The 14,609-nt window shown below is 31.8% G+C and overlaps 1 protein-coding gene across 1 annotated transcript; it reads left to right on the top strand.

Annotated features, from left to right (window-relative positions):
* Nucleotides 1–7,576: 7,576 nt before the first annotated feature.
* On the top strand, nucleotides 7,577–14,485 carry LOC141652632 (polyamine oxidase 1-like). Its single transcript, XM_074460177.1, has 9 exons — nucleotides 7,577–7,768; nucleotides 9,792–10,041; nucleotides 10,716–10,868; nucleotides 12,073–12,316; nucleotides 12,514–12,657; nucleotides 12,916–13,065; nucleotides 13,703–13,957; nucleotides 14,044–14,125; nucleotides 14,276–14,485. Exons 1-9 carry the CDS (start codon nucleotides 7,651–7,653, stop codon nucleotides 14,326–14,328), a joined length of 1,449 nt encoding a protein of 482 aa, XP_074316278.1. The 5' UTR covers nucleotides 7,577–7,650; the 3' UTR covers nucleotides 14,329–14,485.
* Nucleotides 14,486–14,609: the final 124 nt, after the last annotated feature.

Genomic DNA, 14,609 nt, shown 5'->3' with positions numbered 1-14,609 from the left:
GATTCTTACCTTCGAACCCGAGAGGGGGGTTGGTGGGTAGTGCTAGTGTCCTACTTCGAACCCGAGAGGGGGGTCTTAGGCGAATTAGAGCCATCTCCTCCTTGCTTGTCTACCCGAGTGATTAGCCTAGGGAATTAATATGTGGAATTACGAATTGTTGTGGGAGAACCGAGTTCTAGGCCTTTTTAATCATTTGACCTATAACTTTATTCCTTTCTTACTCATTTATCATCTTTAGTTAATTTGCATTTCATTTTATTTAGTTTAGTTGTTTAGTTTTAAACCTCATCCAAATATTTCCGACTTAGCTAAGCATAAGAATATAGACAATTAGTAATCACCCATGCTCCCTGTGGATTCGACCTCGACTACCCTACTACATTAGTTGAGTTATTTGTTTGATCGGGGGAGTGCGACAAAGCCCGCTTATCAGATTGCAAAAAGAGTTTTACACAAATTCAAACAAGTATTTACCCTTATGAAGTATTGAGTATATAAAAAGCTTCATATACTACGTACAAACTATGGAAGTCAAACTTCGATTACTTGCATCTTATTTCTTTCTTAGTTTTGTTTTTATTTCCTATTTCTTGATGTATGTTGGATGAAATTTACTTTATTTTCTAGGATATTATTTGATTGTATATATTTTGGTGATTACGTATTGTTTGATTAGTGAAGGCTGATCTGTTTCAGGGGTACAGGGCCGAAAAGAAAGCAAGAGGACACTCACTCTACGATGATTCACTTCCCATTACAAAATATTCAAATTGAAGAGCCAATCTCCGTATTAGTATGTTAAGCACCTCATTTAGAGATGCATGGAAATAAAAGATGTGCTTAGCATATAATATGATCGTACAGTTTATAATTTGTAGTATAAATTTTGGTGTAGAACAAGCTTTGTATAGTATGTGTACATCAACTTAGATGCATGAAACAAATTATATATCTTGATTTTGGTTTCACTTTTGTTTATTACCTTTTGGTTTGAATTTTAGAGGAATGACAATGTTAGCTTAGTTTTATAACATGTGATTTGGGATAGGTTATGAAAGAATCTAAATACAGTATAGCAAGGCAATGAGACTATACATGTTAAGTAATTATTCCAAGGATGAAAACGATGAATGTATGTACGCGAGTATATTATATTATTACTTTGTATCATATTTTTTATGTAATGTTTTTTAAGCATGTTAATGTGAGTTGTATTATTTATTTGAGATAAAATGGTTCTATATTAGAGATATGGGAAGAAAACAGAAAAATGGAGGGAGTATTAGTTTACAATTTCTGGGGAAAAATTGTCTCTTATTGATTGTTAGGACTTATAAGGAATTTGGCATGTAAACATATATCATTAGCTACTACCTTTTTTACGCAAAGCATGCAAGGGTTAAGAGATTCATCAAAGCCATAAATCCTACTGTCATACATACTCCGTCATTTATTTGTTATTTGCATGAAATTGTAGTCATATTGGAAAACTTACTGAGGAAGAAAAATATGGATGCTTAGATTGTACGGAGTACTGATGTACTATGAATTCTAGCTAATTGGCTTCTACACGTTGATATTCAAAGCAAAACTTCATTAATCAGGAAGTGTACTAAATACAATTTTTAAATTTATTTGGAGTTATTATACAGGTCTTCTGCGAGACGTCTTCAATCTTTATCTTAATGATGATAATTACAGAAGTTATTTTAATAAATTAATTAATAAGTGAAATAAGAGATAGAGTAATATATAAGATATTAAATATTGTAAACTACTTAAAAGAAATCGAATAGTATTAGGATATTAGGCCCATTAGCTAGGGCCGCCGACTATATCGTCTAGGATTTAGAATATTAGGGTTCGAGTTTTGGTACTATAAATACATGTATTCTTATTTCTTATCATAAGATTTATCAATTCCCCTCTATAATACAATTATTTAAATACAATTCCCCTCTTATGCAATTCCCCCCCTCCCCCTATAATCTTATCAAATAGAAAATAAGAAACATAAATTATTATTTTAACAAATGGTGAGAAGTGTAAATTAATTTTAAAATATAAAGTCTAAATAAAGGATAGTATTATTTAAATATTAATTACTATTATTAAAAGTTTATAAAACTATGTCATATCAAACTCTACAACATGTGTATGTGTGTATATATGTAAACAAATTAGACGTATCAAAGCCTAATGGTTTATTCAAAAACACATAATAAACTCTTTTATACATTATTTGGTTATATATTTTAGTTAGACAATTATATGATGATTTGGATTGCTGATTACACATCTTAGCCATGAGTGTTCACCAAGTCAATTGTACACAATTTTGCGAGATATAGAAACTCCAACAATTGTAAACTACTTCAAACTATATTAGAGATTACAACAATTGTTGTAAACTATTTTGAGCTACTCTGTATATTAGAGATTTCACAATTATAAGCAATCTCAATTATTATAATTTAAAATCTTAATTTAAAATTATGAAACTAATTATTGTTGCGAACTTGCGACTAATGACTCAATCTTTAGTAGTTTACCATAGACGGATATATAGACAAGAACCTTGGAAATTTACTTATTTAGATTTGTAATACCAAGCACACCCATTGACCAATGCACACGGTAAGAAACCTTTAATTTTTCTTATTAGTATTAGTTTTATGTCTATTATTTACCTTCATTGAGGTAAATGGGTATTAGGCAAAGATCTTTTGAATTCTATAAGTTTCTCCTCTTTTTTTGGATTTAAATACAAGACGTCGCCTTATACAAGTATTTGTAAACAATATTAGAGTGTTTAACAAATACGTCATGTTAATTATCAAAAGCCTATGTAGCGAAACGACCCGGGCAACGCCCGGGCTTGAACACTAGTTCTTTCTAATTTTAAAACAAATATATTTTGTAAAAGAAAAAAGTTGATAGTATATATAAAGTGGAAAAACAAAAATGTCACAAATATAAAAAAAAACAGAGGGGGTAATAGAATTGATATGATGTGATATTTAACCAGTCTTAAATTAATATAAAAAAAAAAAAGGAAATAATCTGGGAAGTCAAGAGCACACGCTTGCATTGTCGTTTAGAAAAACCAGAAAATACGTCCCAAAAAACCTAAGCTAACTCCTAATTCATTGAGAATATGTCTATCTTAAATTTAAATTATATTATAAAAAAAAAATGAAATAATCCGGGAAAACCAAGAGACCACGCTTGTAATGTCGTTCAAAAGAACTAGAAAATACATGCCGACAAATCTAAGCTAATTCCTAACTTAATGAGAATATGTCCATCTTAGGCCCTGTTCTTTTGGATTGAACTTATCTGATCTGAATTGAACTGAACTTATAGGATCTGAACTGAAATATCACAAATATAAAAAAAACAGAGGGGGTAATAGAATTGATATGATGTGATGATATTTAACCAGTCTTAAATTAATATATAAAAAAAAAGGAAATAATCCGGGAAGTCAAGAGCACACGCTTGCATTGTCGTTTAGAAAAACCAGAAAATACGTCCCAAAAAACCTAAGCTAACTCCTAATTCATTGAGAATATGTCTATCTTAAATTTAAATTATATTATAAAAAAAAATGAAATAATCCGGGAAAACCAAGAGACCACGCTTGTAATGTCGTTCAAAAGAACTAGAAAATACATGCCGACAAATCTAAGCTAATTCCTAACTTAATGAGAATATGTCCATCTTAGGCCCTGTTCTTTTGGACTGAAACTTATCTGATCTGAATTGAACTGAACTTATAGGATCTGAACTGAACTGAACTTAACTTATAGGATTTGAACTGAACTTATTGGATCTGAACTGAATTGAACTTATAGGATCTCGAATCAATCGAACTTATAGGATCTGAATCGAATCGAACTTATAGGATCTCGAATCGAACTTATAGGATCCGAATCGAATCGAATCGAACTTATAGTGGTCTCGAATCGAACTTAAATTAAGTGAGGTATAGGATCTCAATCAATCAATCGAATCGAACTTATAGGATCTCGAGTGAACTTAAATTAAGTGAGGTATAGGATCTCGAATCAACTTATAGGATCTCGAGCCGAATCGAATCGAACTTATAGGATCTCGAATCGAACTTATAAGATCTCGAATCGAATCGAACTTATAGAATCCGAATCGAACTTATAGAATCAATCGAATCGAATCAACTTATAGGATCTGAAGTGAACTTATATTAAGTGACTTTAAGTCCAAAAGAACAGGGCAGACTTACAAAGTTTAAAACGAAAATATATGTTCATTTTAAATGAGAATTTTTGTTTGTAATTTACGTAAGTCCTCTTTTAACATAGAACACGAAAAGTCAACTTTTTTTTCTAAATTCCATCTTCCATTTAGCAAAGCCCCCATGTACAAATTTCTTGGTCCATAATTGAGAAGAAGTCCACAGCAGATAGTAATTTTGTTGGGCCCAAATCCTCATCCACCCACATATTTAATTTTATTGGACTTTAGAGGCTTTTTTTTTAATTAATGTTCCGAAGTCTGGAAAGAAGGGAAATATAATATAAGACGTACTAAAAATACCGAGAAATAACATTAATCATGAGGATAAACCATAGTTATAAAATATGGGTAAATTAAGCACATATCAAAAATCAAACAAAGACTTGGCAAAATATGTGAAAATAGATTTTAATCTTTTATATACACGATGATTATTTATACACGTATGTAAAAAAATGTTACTGTAAATACTGACAACAAATACATTCATTATTTTTGGATGAGTAAGTCTCCTGTAAAAAAGGTTTACAATAATAGGGAAAATTTAGGTAAATTATCACTTAGTTTTACAATAATTTTTATGTATAACGATTTTATATAAGAATTGTTGGTTTTCGCCCTTTCGGATGATCTTATACGAGAAGAACAAAAAGCAAATAAAACGGCATTTGATCAGAAAATGTATCCAAGAAATAAAAGAGCCTTTACCGTCGGCCCAAAATAATTTTTGGTCACCCAAAGTCCACAGTTGGGCCTGGCACTAAACCGTAGGTCCCGTACCCACTCATACAACGTGATCACCGATTTACCGACGAGTTCCTTGAACAAAATATTTTAACAAATGAGTAGAAAATTACAAGAGGGGCAAAATCTCATATAAGACGGGTATATACGTCTTATATTTAATACGAGTCAAATATAATCTGTGGGATGAATAGAATAAAATCAAACTGTATAGAGAAAAGCAAAACATTTGTCCTATATATCCATGTAGTATGATATTTGACTCGTCTTAAGCAAGATTAGCGCAAAGAAAAAAACACAAATTATTGTATAAAGACTATTTTATACATATGATTAACCTAAGGGCACACAAATTTAGTTTTCGAAAAACAGTTTTTGTAACTTGTGCCCTAAAAGCATACGTTAACAATTTAAATGTGGTAAGATAATTTAGTCTATAAAAAATGAACTAGAAAAAAAAAAAAGATAAATGTATTAGCAGAGTTTATACTCTTCACAAATTATTGATTTAGATGAATATATTCGTTTCAAATTTTAAACGAAAAAACAAAATACCTAAAGACTATTAAAAAGCTTGTCTCATAATCTAATGGATAAGGTATGAGGTAAGTCTAAGAAAAGTCTAAAAAATAAAAAAATAATAAAGTTAGTGAAAAGCGGATGTCGGAGAGTTTTAATATTGGGGAGTTAAGCGTGCTTTTCTTAGATGAAGTGCCTTAATCATAACGTTAATAAAAAAGTATAACCAAAAACTTAAGATAGTACTAATACTAAAACTAATAAATATTAATCCTCCTAACATTCTTAAAACTTTCAACCATTGACAAAACAAGTTGGTCATTTTATGGAATAAATATAGACAAGACGCGCTACGGTTGTTGAGAGTCTTTGCGACCACAAATCCGCATAACACGAGAGACATAAAACTTTATTATTTATTAATTTCTAGTATTATGATAATAAAGTATGATATAAGCCCTAGAATGGATCTTAATTTACAAAAACAAAATATTAGTGGTTCAATTATTTTCATGCTAATACAAAATTAAATATACTTATATACTCCTGGTCATTTGTCTAAAACTTGAGCGGATACTATTCATCTTAAATTTAAGACGGGTAATTAAATATACATATGTAGGATGAATTTAAGACAGGTAATTAAATATACATATGTAGGATAAATAAGATAAAAGCAGAAAGCATTAAAAAAGATAAAAGATTTATCCGGTATACCTCTGTATTATATAGGATTATAGGGTAATATTTAACTCGTTTTAATTTTAAGAGAAATAATACCGTCTTAATTAAAATTAGCTGAAGGATAATAATACTGGTAAATAAAATGTAGAATACTATACAAGGTGCAAAAGTAGGGAATTTAATGGGACGAAATTATTGTACACTTCGAATTGACATGTAGAGCACGAGACGCATGCACTATTTGCAGTACTCCATTCATTTGTCCCATACTTGATGGGCTAGTTTGATGCTCATATACAATTGTCAGTTCGGGTCAGAACTCAGAAGAGTGGAGACTAAATTAAAGTTTGAATGATACTCCGTATACTGAAGGGTCATAACTCGTGTTTACGAGTTTAAAAAATAACGATTGTTTTCTTACCTAGACTATTTTTACGAGAATAACAGTTTGAAAAAAAATAGTAATAGTTGCATTTTAAACCCGTGACTAAAAATTTTTGTAGGTTTTGAGAAACTTTGAATGACTATCTCTATATTACGAGTTTCAAACTTTTTATAAAAACCTAATTTAAAATTATAGAGGAAAGTGAGTTTCTACCGACGATAATCATGATCAAGTTTCGTTTTAGATGGATCTAACAGAAGAACATTAACCATAATCTTGATCATGTTAACAATCGAGTACTAATACGTACTATACCGAAACATTAGGGCAAGATCCAAAAGTGTGTCACACGTTACATTCCTCGTATAATCCATCACAAACTTTCATTTAAAACGGGTATATCTGTTTTAAGCTTAAGAGAAGTAAAATCGTTGAAATAAAGCAAAAGAAAAATACATGGGAAAAAGCAGTATATTTATCTTATATTATTATATGTACACATGAGATAATATTTGAACCGTTTTAATATCCGTCTTAAGAGAGACATATTCTTACTCAATAAACTATAGCTAACGACAAATTGAAAATTAAAAATGTTATTTATCTGACGCTGTATTATTGAGATTACCAGAAACAAGTTAAACTTAAAGTTATTGAACTTCTTGTCTATTCTTCTACTCCCCATAATCCCATTCATGAGTCAAAATATTACTAGTATAATATAAAGAATTTATATTATATTCATATTATATTGCTAGGGCAGTGTGATGAAGGTTGGTAGAATAATATTTAAAACATCTATTTTTGTTTTCACCACGTGAAATTCTTAAAGAGTTGCTGTAAACGCACTATTGCACTAATAAAGTAATTATTATGTGAACAAATAATAATTATAATAATAAAACGACATATACTTTTTCAATTTCCACGTCTATAAGCACTCAAGATGTCTATTTAAAGACGTACTTGTAACCTTAAACTTACAACTTGCAAATATATTCATATTTCATCCTTAAGATAATTAAACTAGTAGTTCAAGGATGAAGATTGCAAGTATGGAGATCTTGTCATTTCTCTCATTCATCTTGTTAAGTATTGCTTATACTTCATCTTCGGCCGCTACCCCCTCTGTTATCATCGTTGGAGCCGGAATGTCAGGTAGTATTGCACTCTCGAGTTATATAAGTATATATATATACTTTTATTGTCACGTTTATTTGTTTATCTTTGCTTAAACTCTTGCTCAAAAGAAAAAAATAAAAATAATCAGACAAGTCCGATAGATAAGCTACCTTCTAAATGTAGGATCTTTGCTAAATTTTGTTAGAATCTAGCTAGCTAGCGGCATGTTGAACTCGTATCTTAAACTTTGAATTGTTTATCGATCCCTACCCATGACACACAGTTGATCGGACATTTAACTCTCGAAGTTACGGAGTATTAGTTAGCTATACTCCGTGCTATATATGTTACTCTCTATGTCCCGGTTATTTGTTGTCCTTTTTTATTTTGGGGTGTCTCAGTCATTTGTTGTCCTTTCTATTTTAAGAATGAATTTAATGAGTAATTTGATCATTTACACTCAGTTTATTCCACTTGTCATTTAGTAATTGGTCCTCTCCCCTTTCCTTGCTCTTTGTGCCAAAACCAAAGAATAACAAATAACCGGGATAGAAGGAGTAGAATACAACGTTGTCTTTTATTACACACCTTTGTATCATTGACTTGGCGGCTTGTGCCGTGCTCTCCCCCGGCCCCGGCCGTGATAGCCGTGTTATTGTACCCAAATTCTTTAAGTTAGTCCAATGTAGACAACGTACCTAATATTCCGTAGGATCTAATTTGTACACTTGTTAATTTAACATGCACATAAATACGTAAACTATACACTTTAGTATTAATTAAACAAAGACCTACCTAGGAACTTTCACCTCTTCTTCTACATACATTTGATTTAGAAAAATTCTTGTGTCATTCGGAGGACCGTACTTTTTATACCTAACTTTTTATAGTAGGTCTCCCTTGTGACGGGTCGGATATTGCGACGGGTATTTTGTGAGTGGAAATGGGTAGAGGGGACAAGGTGGACACCCACCCCATGTGCTCCTTCTCTCACCCCCATGGGTTTTGTGTGAGACAATATGGTACCCGTCACAAGTTTGTGACGGATACCCTCCGTCATAAGGGAGAATTTGTGAACTTTTTATAATATTTTATTTGCTGGATTAGTTTTAGGTGTAAGGAGGACGGTGTTCCCGAAAGACACAAGAATTTTTCTTGATTTAATACTACCTGTATTTTAAATTACACCCTTTATTCCGTTCAACAGTTTATATTTGCTTTATTTATTTTCCTCTAATAAAATAAAGCAAATGTAAACTATTCACTGGAACAGATGAAGTAAATTTATTATCTTCATTTGATATTAAATGGTCAAACAAAGTTGACTTGAAGCGACATTTTTGTCAAGCGAATATCAAAGATCCGCTATTCTTGATTATGACGAAAAGTGACTTGTGACATCTGATAATCGCCTTACCTATTTTGACTGATTGTGAGATGTTACAAGCTTGTATTGTGACACGTCATAAATGAGAATGTGTGATCATAGATTTGATAAATTTCGCACTTTAGATGAACAAATTAATATCGGAAAATGCACGCGGTGCCCTTGAACTTTGATGTTTTGCCTGAAATAACCAATTTTTTGATCCGGAAATCTTTAAGAGGCTATAACTCGTGTTTACAAGCTCAGAAAGTAACGATTTTTTTTTTCAAATTGATTATCTTTTCAAGACCTACGACTTGAAAAAAAAAATTGTCGTGTTTGGAATTCGTGAGCAAGAGATATGGTCACTCAAAGTTTGTACGGTAAAAAAAACTTTGACGTACAAAAACTCCTAGCCACGGGATCCAAATACGACATTTTTTTTTTCAAATCGTAGTTCTCGGAAAGATGATCGATTTGAAAAAAAAATTATCACTTTCTGAATTCGTAGACACGAGCTATAGCCGCTTAAAGTTTTCCGGAACAAAAAATTGGGTATTTCGGGCAAAATTCGAAACTTCAACGGCACCGCGTGCATTTTCCCAATTAATATTAATCTTAAATCAAAATGGACCACAAATAAATTATGCATTATACATCTGTAAATTTATTTACAATGATATTCTTGTCTAGGCATTTCGGCTGCCAAAACGCTGCATGATGCCGGGGTTAGAGATTTCGTGATACTAGAGGCAACGAACAGAATCGGAGGGCGAATTAAAAAGACGGAATTTGCCGGCCACACGGTTGAGATGGGTGCAAATTGGCTCCATGGAGAAGGAGGTCCTTTGAAAAACCCTCTCTATGAAATGTCTAAGAAAATCCATCTCAAGAAGTATTTTTCTGACTTTAGTAATGTTTCTCTCAATGCCTACAAACAAGAGTAAGCTATTTTCCATGCATTTTTATTAGGAATATATTTTTGGGTTATGTTAAAAAAAAAGTCATTTATGACTTGATAAATTAGTTGTCTTTTTTATATAATAAGATTGTCTCACAATGCGAGTATGTGAGACCGTCTTATCCAAGTTACACTAATATTGCATAACACGAATTTTGAATGAGGAGATTATGATGCCCTATAAAGAGAAAAAGTAAAGTAATTATCAAAATTTTTAACTTACTTTCTTTTATTCAATGTAAACTTCCTATTTGATTTTTCAAGGGCAAGCTCGTAAAATTTTAACCAAAAATATTTTAAAAATTAAAAACCTGTTATCTATACTCGCACTAAATATTTACATGTACGATAAAATATAAAATTATAATTTCAACAAAATAATAATTAATTTATATATCTGCAAATAGACGTGGTCAAAGTGTCATCATGAACGCTGGAGACAACGTAAAGTCAAATGAACACCGGTAAATTTAGTATTTGCATATTCACATACAGAGTATAATAATATATACGATACTTTATACACTCATAAAGTATACTGAAACCCAATATGATCGGATATTATGACAATTAACTAATGACCATTATTCCGAATGCACGTGATCTATATTTCACGTACAATATTGTAATAATTTGTATGATGTGTTATTTCATAGGGGTGGAAAGTATAGTGCAGAAGAAGTGGATGCAGCTTTTACCAAAGTTGAAGAAACAGAAAGTTTTGGTGCCAAATTTTCAAAGATGTTAAATGCAAACAAAGCAAATCAGGATGATATGTCTATTCTCGACTTGGAGCGTCTCCACAAAACGTACGTCCCTTCACAAATTATGTTTTTTAGTTGATGGATACCTCAGTCTTTAACACTATAATGAGTCAAATGTTATCCCATTGACTAATGACGGAGCCAGGAATTAAATTCAGCGGGGACGAAAGATCTCAGTGGGGCCAAATGGTTAATAGTTTAAGGGAAACTCGAAAAAAATATAGAAAATTTTAACTAAAAATTTCATTTCCGACTGCCAGCGGGGCGAGGATCCCTGCTAACCCCCTAGCTCCACCACTATCCCACTCGAACATTTAAGATAATTTTATTGTTTGTATCTATGCATTTTACTTTTGTCTTATTTATACCAGCTGACCCGTTTTAAGCTTAAGACGGATATATATCCGTCTTAAACAACCATTTGTTTTTTTTCTTTCTTGGGCAGATTGGCCCCACTAATAAATTGCATGTAGACATGTAGTGTATGTAGAAATAAAAAGACTAGCTAAGGTTAGTACAATTGTGTTGGATTGATAAAAATGATACTCCCTCCTATTCTCCATATTGTTCCCCTTTGTTGGGGGCACAAGAATTAAGGAGGGAAATAAAATATTAATTGTGAGTTGGGTGGGGTTTGGTTATAGGAGAGAGGAATGAATAAAATAAGGAATTGTGAGTTGGGTGGGGTTTGGTGATAGGAGAGAGAAATGAATAATTAGGAATTAAATAAGAAATTGTGAGTTGGGTGGGGTTTGGTGATAGGAGAGAGGAATGAATAAAATAAGATTAAAAGTTTCCAAAAAAGGAAAGGGGAACAAAACCTGAATAATCCGTTTTAGGAATAGGGGAACAAAATGGAGAATAGGAGGGAGTATATGTTTCATATTCAATAATGTCAGATAGTAATTGATTGAACTTGTTTTTAGCTAGTGTGACTCTTTCATTAAAGATGATTAAATACGGGTTTGGAATAGCTATGTGTCGAACCTAACACGTAAAAGGAGTTTGGACATGTTAGATAGCGGTCCAAGCTCGGCCTATCTAAAATTTCATAAATTGTATTGTCCATATATGATAGATTTACAAGTATACTACATGTCAATATATTATTTGATCGAGTTAAATACTCGTTTAAGACGTCATCTGTAATAATCCTTGTAAAATTTAATACGGAGTATAATAAAAACTCATATAAAACCGCTGATATATGTATGACCTAGAAAAATGACATTAATTTAATTAATGGCAGGGACCCAAAAACAAACTTAGAAAGAATGGTGGATTTCTTCACATTTGATGGAGAACAAGCAGAAGCACCAAGAGTAACAAGTTTACGACATGTCGTTCCAATGGCGGAATCACATGATTATGGTGAAAATTCATACTTTGTAGCTGATTCAAGAGGTTTTGAGAGCTTAGTTCATCTTCTTGCCAAGCAATTCCTTTCCTACCGTAGGGGTTCTATCAACGACCCTAGGGTCAAGTTTAACCAGGTATAAAACTACAATGCAACCGATTCCGTCCCACATTAAATTTTCGGAAAATGAGATAGCTTCACCAGATGACAGACTCACATTGGACTATCATTTGTGATTACAGTACTATTTAACGTAAAATTATCACTATTTAACATAAAATGATCGTTTTTTTACTATAAGCGATCACTGTCTGTAATTTGTTAATGATGCAGGTTGTTAGAGAGATTAAGCAGTCAAAAAGTGGGGTAACGGTAAAAACAGAAGATGGGAAGCAATACCAAGCTAAAACTGTCATTTTGTCTCCAAGCCTTGGTGTCTTACAAAGTGACCTTATCAGTTTTACACCAAAACTTCCTGTAAGTCCTTGCATGTTTTCTACTCCGTTCATCGTAATCATTTTTTAGTTGGTTTTTTTTTAAAACGGTTATATCCGAGTTAAATTTAAAACGGAGTATATTTTTTTTTATCTCATCTATCAGTTTGTTGGGTTTTGTATTTACGAAAGACGTACCTTCTTAAACAAGAATTTGCGAGATTAATCAAAGTTTTAAGAACCCCATAATTTTGTCTTTGTACTAATTAATGATGGTTTATTTGGAATTAAACAAAAACAGATGTGGAAAAGGCGTGCAATCTCAGAGTTTAGCATTGGAATCTACACCAAAATATTTTTAAAGTTTCCTAAAAAATTCTGGCCTTCTAACAACGGCACTGAATTTTTCATGTATATTCATGAAAGGCGAGGTTATTACGCTATCTGGCAGGTATACACACCCAAACATTTAATACGAAGTACTCCTAATTATTTTTTTACGTAAATTATAACTATTTTATGATTAAATGTACAACAACTAAAATGATAGTAAGCAACCATATTTTATCAAATAATAATCACATTATATGAGATTTTTTTTTTTTTTTTTTTAAAGTGGTAAGAGTATCGCTCAAGCTATTCTTTACATTAATAATTATCGCATTACTGAAAAATTTAACAACTTATAATTTATAGTTTAATATCAATTTTATTTTATTTTAATGAAAAAATCATAGTTATGAATTGAATTAAAAGATTAGAGTTTAATTATATGAGTATATTTATTGAAAAGATAATAATAATGTAATGAAAAAATGTTTTAGTTATTACCTTATTTAGCTGATGTTTTTTGGAGGTAAATAAAGGAGATAGTCATTTTTCCTCGGAAATAACTTACGGATAGTTTTAAGGTAGACAAACCGGGTCTACCGGTCTGACGACAGACATAATTTTTGTACAGTATATATTCTATCATGATACAATGTGCCCATTATTCATTCAATTTTACTTTTTAAGTATGGTAATAGTATGGGTGTCAAAATGGTCCCGTGAAATAACATCGATTATTGGAATATTTCAAAATGCAGCATTTGGAGAACGAGTACCCAGGGTCCAACATCATGTTTGTGACCGTGGCAGACGACGAGGCTATAAGAGTGGAGCAACAATCGGACGAGGAAACAAAAGCCGAAGCGATGGAAGTGTTAAGAAAAATGTTTGGAAACCGCATTCCTGATGCAACTAATATTATGATTCCTAGATGGAAATCTGATCGGTTTTACCGCGGTTGTTTTACTAACTGGCCCGTTGGTTACACTCAGGAACGCCATGACCACTTGAGGGTATGTTCCGAACTAGACAGGTTAATGAACTTAATTATTTAAAAATAAAAATAAAATATTCGGAAATGTGTATCTCATTTGTGCAGGCTCCCTTTGGAAGAGTCTACTTTACAGGAGAACACACCCACCCTAGACTTTTTGGTTATGCGGATGGTGCATTTTATGCAGGTTACCTTTTTCGACTTTTTTAATTCAATTAATTGTCTCATTTTTTCAAAAATAAATAAATTCGTCACGTGTTTTGAAACAAATTTGTAACAAATTTAATGTAACAAATTTGTGTTATGCGTTATCTAACAATAATGTCGCATGTTGCAGGAGGTGACACGGCTAGGACTGTAATCAACTGTCTTAAGAAGAAAACGTGTTAAGGCAACTTCCATGCAGAGAAATAATAATTACATTTATTAGTGAAAGTTTATTTGATTAATTAGAGTTTGGATTGCTTAATTTGTGTAGTAATATGTATCAACTTTCAAGTGCTCATTAGGAATGTTCTGCTAATTGTATTGTATGCCTATTTCATTTGCATTTTGAGTGATATAATATGATGTAGCTTGATTTGTCAAATCGATTTTTCAAGCTACACTGCTTTTCACGTCTGCGCTCCAACGACGACTTCAACATCTTGTAAAACTGCATGAGTCCACAT

The sequence above is a fragment of the Silene latifolia genome, chromosome 4, assembly GCF_048544455.1.
Source record: "Silene latifolia isolate original U9 population chromosome 4, ASM4854445v1, whole genome shotgun sequence".
Lineage (NCBI taxonomy): Eukaryota > Viridiplantae > Streptophyta > Magnoliopsida > Caryophyllales > Caryophyllaceae > Silene > Silene latifolia.
Note: the sequence above shows the minus strand (reverse complement) of the source record. Positions and strands in the feature narration are given on the sequence as shown.